The sequence below is a fragment of the Manis javanica genome, chromosome 1 (genome assembly GCF_040802235.1).
Source record: "Manis javanica isolate MJ-LG chromosome 1, MJ_LKY, whole genome shotgun sequence".
NCBI classification, from domain to species: Eukaryota; Metazoa; Chordata; class Mammalia; order Pholidota; family Manidae; genus Manis; species Manis javanica.
Genome location: NC_133156.1, coordinates 217,614,825 through 217,627,203, shown reverse-complemented (window position 1 = coordinate 217,627,203; position 12,379 = coordinate 217,614,825). Strand labels below are relative to the sequence as shown.

Below are 12,379 nucleotides of genomic sequence, written 5' to 3'. Positions count from 1 at the left end.
AAACTGAAATTTTTAGACCACACAATAGAGGAGTGGTTTGCAGAAGAAAAATGATACAGAATTCCAAATGACCCTTACCCAGAGAAAAAACTGAAATCAAAATATTACAAAGTAAATGTAGGTATTTTTAAAAATTTTAAAGTATTCAGTGTCATTTATGATTCCCTACTAAGGCTCACTTTGTTACACTAGCCAGGTAAAAGGGCTTTACTGTACACACAGAAGGCAATTGATTTTTCCTCCCCCAAGAAGTTTAAGCACAGGAGAGAGCAATGTAGCAGTTAGCCATCTGCAACACATTGGTAGGACTGGGTCTGAATGCCCATGCAAGCACTTACCAGCAGTATGATCCTGAGCAAGTCACTTAACCTCTCCAAATCTGTTTCTTCATCATCTGCAAAATGGGAATAGTAGTATCTACTTTGCAGGGCTGCCATATTAGAGATAATTTAAGTGTAACAGAGCTGTGCCTGGCCCATAGAATTGCAATAAATGATAGCTATTACTGTATTATTACCATAAAAGTTGGTTGCATGGGAGGACATTTTACCCTCTGCAATGCTTTTATCAGTATTCCAAACTTTATTATGCAACAGAATAATATGTGATGTTTGTTAAAAGCTGAAGATGCCCAGATCCCACACTCCGAGAGATCCAGTGACAATGCTGAGAAAAAGTAGCTGAGATTTTTTTATATTCAACTTGACTCTGGTATATTTTCAAACTGCAGCATTCTGAAGCAATTCATGAAAGCAACTGAATCATAAAATATCTGTCATATAGAACAAAGACTATTTTAAAATAATGACATTTTAACAGTTTATTTTGAAGATCATTTTAAAAACAAAGTTAAAGACAATCTAAGAAAAAAATTGCACAGAATACCACTCATTAAATAACTATGGTGATTAAATCAAAGTAAGGGTGATATGTTTTCTTCTGCAATTCCAGAAATAAGTTCTGTTGTCCTCAAGGTTCTTATACTTCCAAAAAGGCAGAAATCATGGCAATTAAAGCTGCTCTTAATCACATAAATCTACAGTAGAAAACAAATTTTCCTGTTCTTTCCAATAAGTCAGTTTCGATCTTCAAACTGTGCCTTGTTTTTTAAAAGATACGATGCTAGAAATTCAATGGGATTTGGTGGTCTGTAAGGGAAAAAAAATCCAAAATTTAGAAATTTGTATTCTGGATGTTACTTTAAATGTATTATTTCAAAATGAAAATTCTCCTTTTTAACTTTTTCATTGTATACTCAAGGGCCATTTGTAGTAAATAATAGTGAATGACATAAGCAATCAAGTTAGCCAACAATGTAATATAAAGAGACTAAAATTTTTATATGGCTTAAACCTAGTAATGAACTCAATTCTGAAGTACAAGTTTCAAAAATGTACTGACAGTTATTACCCAAGGGGAATAACAGCTTGAAGAGTCACAGGGGAAGCTTCTGGGGTGCTGGCAATGTTCGATTTCTTGATCTGAGGGCAAGTTATATGGATGTTTGGTTTCTGAAAACTCATCAAGGTATACACCTGTGATAGGCATAATTTCATGTCTAAGTATTATCCTTCGAGAAGAGTATAAAAACAATATAGGAAAGCGGCTGTAACATCACTGAGACAAGATGAACTCCTGAACTGACTAATCACAGGAAGCAGTACTCATTTGGACAAGTAAGTTTTATTCTATTTCTTTTTAAAAGTCACTTATATTTCTCTTCAAACATTTAAACACACCTAAGAAGTGAAAACTAATTTTAAATTAGGAGGTGGGGGGAAAGGGAATTGGAGGAAGGTGGTTAAAAGATACAAACTTCCAGTTATAAGATAAATAAGTACTAGGGATGTAATGTACAATATGATGACTATAGTTAACACTGCCACATGATATATAGGAAAGTTGTTAAGGGAATGGATCCTAAGAATTCTTATAAGGAGAAAATTTCATCTTTTTCTTTTTATTGTGTCTGTATGAAATGATGGCTGTTAACTAACCCTATGAGATAATCATTTCACAATACATGTAAATGAAACCATCATGCTGTACATATTACTTATACAGTGATTAATGTCAATTATTTCTCAATAAAACTGGAAAAAATTTCATAAAGGTGTTATTTCATGTTTATCACTTTTATAATTTCTTACTAAAAAAACCAGTCCAAAGATCAAAAGTTGGTGGTAACATCTACTTTAAACCCTACAATGAAAAGGCATATTTAAAACTGATTTACAGTGATGTCAAAACATCCCCTTAGCACTTTGAACTTGCTAGACATAGACAGCATTTTTCACATACTATTTACTGTTAAGTTGACTATTTTGCCAGACCTCCTTACTTTAAAATTGTAATTACTCTTACCATGTTATGTGGAAATTCAAATTTTTTCATCTGGCATTAGTACTTAGAATTTCTAACATATTAGCCTTCTTTAGAGAAATAACAACACAAACAAAAAGAAAAAAACATAAAAGATGCCCGTATTTTAATTCTCAGTAGTAGAGCCAAGATGATCTTGCAGTCATAAATAAACCCAGTTTTATAAATATGTACTCTATGTTTATTCACTTCATTTTTACACAAGCTAATTAATATACCTATTCTAAATCAGAAAATCACTGTAAGATGAGACATATTTCCATCAAGTTATTTATCAAGTTACGTTATTTTGCTCTAGTGTTACTGTTCTTTGAGTAAAATGTAATTTATATCTAACAAATGTTGACCAATACTATGCTTTAAAATACTCTTATTGCATCTGTTTTTACAAAAAGAACTTAGGTAGAATTACTGGTGGGGGGGAACATGTATAAAAAAAAGAAGAACTGTAATCTCGCTAATAATAAAATGTAAATTAAAACAACTTGACCAAAAAACTTATAACACTCACTGTTGAAGCTATAATGACACTGGAAGAATTTTAAGGATAACTTTTTGGGCAGAAATATGATATCAAGTGTTAAACACATAACAGTCATGTCCTTTGAACTAGTAAACCAACTCTTGGGAACTTTAATTAAACAAAAACAAGAGGCATGAAAACAGATAAACTGCTTGGTGACTGAGAAAACTGGACCTAAACGATCAACAATGAGAAAATGGCTAAGTTAACTATGGTGTTATTATAATTTAAATTATAATCACAAAGGCTATGCAGAGATATGGAAAAAGTTTTATGTTAATAAAAAGATATAAAATTACAGGTACACCACAATTACAAATCTTTACAAGTATGCGTATGATCTAAAACTAGTAGAAAAAAATGAAAGTGTCTGAATTGAGATGGCTGGCTTATTTCTAAAAACTGTTAATATCATAAATTCAGTATATAGTAAAAAATAATTATACATAACTAATATTATTTCCATTAGAGAAGTCCTCTTTTTACTTTTTCTTGTAACTCCATTTGCAGATACTAGTTTCTTACCTTTCCTTTGCAAGCACAGCAAGTCCCTGTAATAAGATAGGCACAACTGTCTGATCCAGGTAGGCACGAGTTGGCAAAGACTGGAGATCCACTTTCTGTTTTGATGACTTTTCTGCATTTATCTTCTCATTTTCTACTATCCTCTAGTGAATTCAAACACATGGATGAATATTACAAATAACTAGATTGTTCTGAGTGCAGAGCAAAAACTAATGGAAATTTAAGACTAATAGAAGGTAAATTAATGACTAGAAAGCTGGTATTGAACTGCCAATCTTTCTACCACAATAAAATCAGACCCATCTCTAAATTTCATTCAAAGTTCTCTCAAACGTATAATACAGGCATACCTCAGAGATATTGCAGGTTCAGCTCCAAACCACAGCAAATAAAACTAATATTTCAATAAAGAAAGTCAAATTAATTTTTTCTTCTCCCAATGCCAATAAAAGTTATCTTTACACTGTACTATAGCCTACTAAGACTGCAATAGCATTATGCCTAAAAAAAATGTATATACCTTAACTTAAAAATGTTTTATTGCTAAAAAGGCTAAAAGCTCATCACTTGAGCTTTCCACGAGTTTTAATATTTTTGCTGATGGAGGGTCTTGCCTCAGTGTTTAGGGCTGCTGACTGATCAGGCGGTGGTTGTTTAAGGTTAAGGTGGCTGTAGCTATTTCTTGGTATGGCTGCATTGACTGACTCTTCTTTCATAAGCAATTTTTTTTCTCTGTAGTATATGATGATGTTTGATAGCATTTTACACACAGCAGAAGTTCATTCAAAACTGGAGTCGATTCTCTCAAACCCTGCCACTGCTTCATCAACTAAGTTTACATAATATTCTAAATCCTCTAATGTCATTTCAACAATACTCACAGTATCTTCTCCAGGAGTAGATTCCATCTCAAAAAAACACATTTTCTTTGCTCATTCATAGGAAGCAACTCCACATGTGTTTAAGGTTTATCACGACATTGCAGCAATTCACTCACATCTTCAGGCTTCACTTCTAATTTGAGGTCTCATTATTTCCACCACATCTGCAGTTACCTCCTCTGCTGACATAGCCCTCAAAGTCACCCATGAGGACTGGAACCAACTTATTCCAAACTCCTATTAATACTGATATTTTGACCTCTTTCCGTGAATCATGAATGTTCGTAATGGCATCTAGAATAGTTTATACTTTCCAGAAGATTTTCAATTTATGTGGCCCAGATTCATCAGAGGAATCACTATCTATGGCATCTATGACCTTACAAAATGTATTTCTTTTTTTTTTCTAATTATCAATTGTTTATTATGGCTGGACCCTGGAGGATGGCTACATAGTGACACTTCTTTTATTTCAGTACAAAATGTATTTCTTAAATACTGAAACTTGAAAGTCAAGATTACTCCTTGATCCATGGCTACAGAATGGATGTTGTGTTAGCAGGCATGAAAAAAACATTCATCTTATTGTACATCTCTATCAGCGCTCTTGCGGGAATAGATGTCGATGAGAAGTAATATTGTGCAAGGAATCTTTTTTTCTGAGCATTAGGTACAAAAGTGGGCTCAAAATATTCAGTACATGTTGTAAACATGTGCTGTCATCAGCCTTCCATTTATAGACCACAGGCAAAGTAGATATGGCATGATTCTTAAGGGCCTGAGGGTTTCCAGAATGGGAATTGAGCATTAGTTTCTACGTAAAATCACCAGCTGCAGTAACCCTTAATATTGTCAGCCTGTCCTTTGAGGCTTTGAAGTCATACATTGACTTCTATCTAGCTATGGAAGTCATAAATGGCAGCTTTCAATATAAAAGCTGTTTCATCTACAATGAAAGTCATTATTTACTGTAGCCACCTTCATGAACTATCTTAGCTAGATCTTCTGGATAACTTGCTGAAGCTTCTATATCAGCACTTGCTGCTTCATCTTGCATTGTTAGGTTACAGAGAGAGCTTCTCTCCTTAAACCTCATGAACCAACTAGATTCAGACTGTTCTTCTGCAGCTTCCTCATCTCTCTCAGTCTTCACAGAATTGAAGAGAGTTAAGGCCTTGCTTCGGGATTAGACCCTGGCTTATGAAGTGTTGTGACTGGTTTCATCTTCTATACAGACTGCTAAAACTTTCTCCATACCAGTAATAAGGCTGTTTCATTTCTTATCATTCATATGTTCACTGAAACAGCACTTGTAATTTCCTTCAAGACCCTTTTTTTTTTTTGCATTCACAACTTAGCTAATTGTCACAAGAAGCCTAGCATTTTGCTTATCTTAACTTTCAACATGCCTGCCTTACTAAGTTTAATCATTTCTAGCCTTTGAATTAAAGTGACAGACATGACACTATTCCCTTCACTTGAACACTTAGAAGCCATTGCAGGGTTATTAACTGGCCTTATTTCAATATTGTGTCTCACATAATAGAGAGGCCAAAGAAAGGGAGAGAAATGGGGAATGGCCAGTTGATGAAACAGTCAGAACACACACATTTATTATGTGCACTGTCTTATATGGGTGTGGTTCATGGTGCCCCAAAACAATTACAATAGCAACATCAAATATCACAGATCACTGTAATAAATATAATAATGAAGAAGTTAAAATATTCCGAGAATTATCAAAATGTGACAGAGACACAAAGTGAGCAAATGCTGTTGGAAAAATGGTGTCTATAGACTTTATCAATGCAGGGTTGCCACAAACCTTCAATTTGTAAAAAAATGCAATCATCTGCAAAACCCAATAAAATGAAAAGCAATAAAGTGAGGTATGTCTGTATCTCATTTTTTTAATGTCATATTTCCAGATCCTACTCTTTCTCCCTCTCTGTCTGCCTTTTTAGGAATTAATACAAGTCCTTTTTCTTTTTTTCATGCGAACACCTTCCTACAGTGTCCTTCAAAATATCTGGCTATGACCCTAAGTAGCACTGAATCACAATAAGAAAGTGAGCCCTGTTTCAATTATTTTAACATCAAGGAAAAAGTCTTGAGTTTGGTATTACTATGCCTTTAACTTTAACTTCTGTAACACTTGCTAAACTTTCTTAAGAGAGAGGATACTTCAGGCTCAGAGCCTTCCACTGGCAAAAGAATCTAGCTAACCTTATTACCATGTTTTGTATTCACTATTTTCATTTTTATGGTTACTCTCTATCACAATGAGAATGCTTTTCCATTTACGTTATGTTTCTTTTTTAAAGAAATGCATCAGTGATTTTTAAAAGTGAAGAGATTCAGAAGAAATACTAAGCAAACAACAGCCAAAAAACCAGAAATGACTACTATGAAAAGGATCATTGATGTGATATTTAAACAATGTTTAGGAAACAATTAAGTATACTCTCTCCTCCTAAGAACTCTCAAATTTTGGGCTTTTCACATAGATTCAGCTGACATCCAGAGCATCAAAACTACTTCACTGAAACTTTGCTTTCTTATGCAAATCTACCACTTTAGAAATTTAGAAATAAGTGGCTATTAAAAGACAAAACACTATTAAGAGGACTTTCATTTAAATGAACTTCCACTTCAATCATACTGAAATTGATATAAATGAGTCAACAACAAAAACATTTTCTAGACTTTCTATTTTTACTCTTAATTTTATTTTGTAAAAAGTGAGAAAAAAAATTTAATTACATACCTACAACATATATACCATGGTTTCCAAGACAACTCCCACAACTATGGCAGACAACTAATCTAGTTTTGCTATATTTATTATGTATAAAATAAATTATGTATCATTTTCTATATTTATTAATGTATAAAATAGCTACTTATTTGCCCATAGATTAAGAAACTTATTGTTTATCAGTAAATTTTAACAGCTAATATCCATACATGGTAAAAACTAAAAAGTTATGTGACATTCCAAAGCCTTTAATAAGATACAGTAGTGCCTAAGCAACTCCTATAGATTTTACAAAAAATTCCTTGATCAAATCCTGTCATTTATTTCATTCAAACATTGACTATCTACTATGTGCCAATTTTAAATACTGAATTAACCTTAAAAAAAATACATATATATATGTATATATATATATATATATGTGTGTGTATATATATATATATATAGCCAAACTACCACCAAAAAAATAAATAAATAAAAATAAGCTGTTAACAGTATGTAACAGTGATCACAAAAATGGAAAAAAATAAAGCAGGCACTAAGATTGCTCCAGTTTCTACTTTCTGCTTGGAGAACTTGGAGGAGGCGATGCAGGGAGAGAGAACCCAAGCAGAAACCAGCAGTCTCCCTAAATTGAGCAGAGAGAGTTGTAAATCCAGGGAGATCAAGATAACTAGAATTTGCAAGGTTCAGTACTGAAGAGGAGAGTTGCATGGAGAGAAGAGAGCAGCACAGGAAAAAACTAAAGAAACTGCCTTCTGGCCTTCAGGTGAGTATCAGTGCACGGATGTGGGGCAACTACCTAAGGCTGAGGACAAAACTACCTGGAAAGAGCAGGAAGGACAATCCCTGGAGCTCACACAAGGCCAGAAATAGTTCATATTCCTGTGAGCCAGAATGGAAAAACCTGTAAAACATGAAGCACTGGGTAGAATACATGAGTGGAAGAAATTAGACCTAACCAAAAGGCTGGTCTGATCCCACCTAACAAAGCTCAAAAGTAAACCTCAAATAGATCAAACTGTTTCCAAGTAATTTCACTGTGACCTAGGAAAAAAGCTTAAGAATGTTTGAAGGAATACAAAAATAACCAGTATCCAACAAGGCAAAATTTACAATGCCACACCTCCAGTAAAAATTACCTGGTAGGCAAAAAAGCAGGAAAATACTACTCATAATGGGAAAAAAATCCACAGAAACAAACCCAGAAATGATACAGATGACAGAATAGGTAACAACACTGAAACATTTCTTATTCCCTGTATTCAAGAAGATAGAGGAAAGCACAAGTAAATTAAGTTAACAAAATAACTGCAAATATCTGAAGAAATAATGGCTGAAATTTTACCAAATTTAATGAAAACTCTAAACCCACAGATCCAAGAAACTCAATGAATAGCAAGCACAAGAAACATAAAAACTAAAATAGCTACACCAAGACACATCATAATCAAGCCATTTAAAATCTGTAATAAAATCTTATAAGCATAAAAAGACATTTAAGTATGGAGAAGGAAAGACAGAAATTATAGCAGATTTGACAGTGGAGCAAATCTATACCCAGCAAAAAATATCTCAACAACAAACACAACATAATGACTTTTTCAGACATTCAGAAGCTTAAGAATTCACCAACAGGTCTGCACTAGAAGAAATGTTATAAGAAGCCCTTGAGGTAGAAGGAAGATGACACAAGGTGGAAATTTGGATCTGCACAAAATAATGAAAAGCCCAGAAATGATAAATATGTAAGTAGACAGGACATACTCCTCTCATTGTTTAAATCTCTTTAAAGATAATTGACTTTTTAAAAAAATAATAAAAATAATTAACTGCAGGGTTTACAATATATCCATTAGTAAAATATATAACAATAGTCCAAGGACCAGGAGAAAGGAAATGGAAGAATACTGTTGTAAGTTTCTCATACTATACATGTAAATATATATATATATACCACTTGAAGGTAAATTGTGAAGTTAAACCTAAAATAACCACCTAAAAAAAAGTTGTAAGGAGCCAATAAAAGAAATAAAATGGAATCATAAGAGAAAAAAGAAGCAACAAATGTAGAGTGCTGGTATCCAGACTTGCAGATACCACAAACAGGTAAATTAGAAATAACACAATGTAACATAGGGTTGTTATATAATGCTGTTTGCCAAGTAAAAACTTAAAAACAAACAAACATAATTATTATTTTACTATCACTATCAATTCAAAAAAGAATGGGCATTTTAAAATTATAGATACAGGAAGAACATTCACCAAGTGATGTGTCATTATCAAACTCCACTCTCATTTTTCTCACTTCCCATTGGTCTGAGGATTTGAGAAAAGGCATTTGTGTATCACTGTTCTACCGTCACAGCACTGCCTTTGTATACAAAGTATACAGGGTAGGTGCAGAGTGTCTTCACTTGATTCAGTGTATCAGTTTCTTAGGTTTCTTAATTTTAATGTGCAGTTTTTCCAAAGCAATATCCCAAGAGATGCATTAATAGCCAACAAGCAAAACGATTCTGACAATCTTCATGTGTGTTTGTTTCTCTGTATCACTTTCAGAAGTCCAATCTCTTGACTCAAAACCTATCAGTTCAGTTATAAACTACACATTGAAAAGAGACACATTCTCTTCTTAATATTGCTATCAAACTAATAAACATTTCTAGCAACTTAATAGGCACAGAGTAGCCATTCCAGATCCCAGTGAACTCCAGGAATTGGTTAGGATGGGCAACAGAGTTGTACCACAAAAATGTCAACCTAAGTTTAATACACAAGCTCTCCTCTTACTTCCTGGTGACCTTAGACAAGTTACTCAACTTCTCTGAGCCTTAGAGGGCTGAAGACACAACACATGCAAATTACTCAGGTGGGTGCCTGGCACACAGTAAAAATGCTGAAGAAAATTAGCAGTTATTACTATTATTAGCCTTCTTGGAAACGCTCCTGCCTGCCCTTGTTTATCCAAACATTGGTAATGTCTGCCTTTCCTTTTTTTAAATAAAATATACACATCTATTCCAGGAAGCCTTCATTATCTTACTGTAAATAAGAAATACTCTTATTTCTATTTACTTACATGAAAAAGTTCTACAGAAGAACTTTTATACATTATTTTGTATATGTTACACACAATACTCTCTCAATTAACCATGTAAGGCCATGTGTTACAGCTTTATGTACTGTTATAGCTTCCAATGGCCACCTGCTAATGAACTTGAAAATAAATCAACATTTACTAAATGTTGACTCTACCAGCACACTATTCTGCTACAAAGACGACAGGTTTCTTAATTTTAATGTGCAATTTTTCCAAAGCATATTGCTTTGCATATGCTTTCCAAAGCATATCCCAAGAGATGCATTAATAGCCAACAAGCAAAACGATTCTGACAATCTCCATAATGTGTGTTTGTTTCTCTGTATCACTTTCGGAAGTCCAATCTCTTGACTCAAAACCTATTTGCACTTCTGTATACCACGAAGTTTTAGTACCGCTAATACAACAAGCTATCCATAATTTGTAACGATTCAGTTCGTATAAAGTTTCCCCTTGTATAAAGCAACCTAGTAAAAATGGATCCCAAGTTTGCATAAAACGCACAGATACACACAGGCAATGGGCGAGTTACCTCAACGTTGTCTGTGAGACCATACTCAGAATGCGGATTTTCTGCAACCTATAAAACAAAACAGGTCACAGAGACATCAACCACCGTTCCCGCTGCATGCGCACCGCCACCCCGAATCCAGGGCCTTCTGGTACCTGCGTCTGTCCCTCCAGCATCTGCTCTGGTTCCATGGCGGACCCTGCAAGTCACAGTCCCCGAATACCAGTCTTGGAAAACAAGAAGAACCGTGAGTTACCGGGGAGATTTCAGCCCTAAGACGCCAGGATGGAGTCCAGCCCAGCCCCCGACCCCGCCCCTCACCCCCACCTGGGCGCGGAGCACCCCGAGCAGTAGAGGAGCAGGGTGGGGCAGTCCACGACCAGGCTCCTGCATCAGGTCCGGAAGTTCCACAGCAGTCCCAAGAACCTAGAAGAAGTGGGGAAACGGGAAAGGGAGCTGATTACCCGCGCCCAAGCCGTTCGGATCCTAAGAGCCCTGCACCGCGCCAGCAACTCCTAGGAAAAACCGCTTAGGTCGTAAGTGATGGATGTCGCACAACTGTTCCTAAGAGCCCTGCACCGCGCCAGCAACTCCCAGAACACACCGCTTCGGTCGTAAGCAAAGGATGTCGCACAACTGCTGCGCTTGCGCAGAACTCCCCAGTGGGCCTAAGGGCGGGAGGGGAGGGGACGCAACTGGGTTTTGAGTCTGTGCTGCTGTCTGCGGTCTACAGATCCCTGGCCGAGGTCTCGCCCAGGGGGCTACCGGAAAATTGTTCCTCAACCTGCCTACCGAAGGCTAGGACGAGCCCTGCTCTTCCTCGCGGAACTGAAATCACTTACTCTCCCTGTGTTTCTTACTAGAAAATCACAGGTCAAAGCTACAGTCTATGAAAGAATGTCAGTGTTAAAACTCCAAAGCCAAAGGTGGGGGGAAAACAGTGTTTGGGGGTTTCCTGGTAAGCTTTTATCCAGTCCTTATATTTGTGAATGTGCTATGTTAATGCTACTTGACGTTCGTATGAAGAGTAGCAATATGCAAACTGGCTTTGCAAACTGTGATACTATTAACACTATTGTGTTTGTAAAAAAGGATAATTTGTTTCCTACACACAATTTATACAACAAAAATCGGATAGTTTTAATTCCAATAAGTCCCATTTATTTTAATATAATATAATATATAAATACGTGATATTAAAGACCTTGCCTTTGATTCAATAATTCCATTTGTAGTTGCACTTTGTAATATGAAAATTTGAAAACTTAAAATCACATATTTGGAGACTATGGTATATCAATATGGAATATACACCATTAAAAGTCATGACTAAATGTGATTATAACATTGTTTTTACGCAGGTAGAATACAACTTCACTTTGCTACTCTGTGAAAACTGCATGGATGAAGAGTAAATAAAATGTGTTTAGAGCTAGACTTGTGGGTATGTTTTTAGTTTTATGTGTTATTGAGACAGGGACTGTGGATGTGGTCAGAGTAGGGTGAGGGCCTCCAGAGGGGGCAGGGTGGGATATTTGCAGTTAGAGGAATGCAACTGCAAGCAAGGCAATCCCCCTGCTAAAACTCTATGTTAAACTTTAAGCTTAAGTAAAGTTAGTTAATGTTCCCCAGATAAAGAAGAGTAGCACATGTTTTATTATGCTAACGATTTATAATAATGTGTAAGGTTCTC

At 35.3% G+C, this 12,379-nt stretch overlaps 1 protein-coding gene across 2 annotated transcripts; it reads right to left on the bottom strand.

The window, feature by feature from the left end:
* Positions 1–805: 805 nt before the first annotated feature.
* DPY30 (dpy-30 histone methyltransferase complex regulatory subunit) lies at positions 806–11,290 on the bottom strand. 2 transcript variants are annotated; one of them, XM_017662626.3, is made up of 5 exons: positions 11,151–11,290; positions 10,842–10,913; positions 10,708–10,755; positions 3,431–3,573; positions 806–1,148 (listed from the first exon to the last, which is right to left on the bottom strand). In XM_017662626.3, exons 2-5 carry the CDS (start codon positions 10,875–10,877, stop codon positions 1,076–1,078), a joined length of 300 nt encoding a protein of 99 aa, XP_017518115.1. In that variant the 5' UTR covers positions 10,878–10,913; positions 11,151–11,290; the 3' UTR covers positions 806–1,075. The 2 variants fall into 2 exon arrangements, with proteins under 2 accessions (XP_017518115.1, XP_017518116.1); XM_017662627.3 differs by having other exon boundaries at positions 11,014–11,195.
* Positions 11,291–12,379: the final 1,089 nt, after the last annotated feature.

Bases quoted from the DNA above. Each gene is read 5' to 3' on its own strand.
- DPY30 (XM_017662626.3), bottom strand. From the start codon at position 10,877: ATGGAACCAGAGCAGATGCTGGAGGGACAGACGCAG. The intron at 3,574-10,707 runs GTAACTCGCCCA...TGAATTCACTAG, and splicing joins GTCTCACAGACAACGTTGAG to AGGATAGTAGAAAATGAGAA. The intron at 1,149-3,430 runs GTAAGAAACTAG...TTTCCCTTACAG, and splicing joins GCTGTGCTTGCAAAGGAAAG to ACCACCAAATCCCATTGAAT.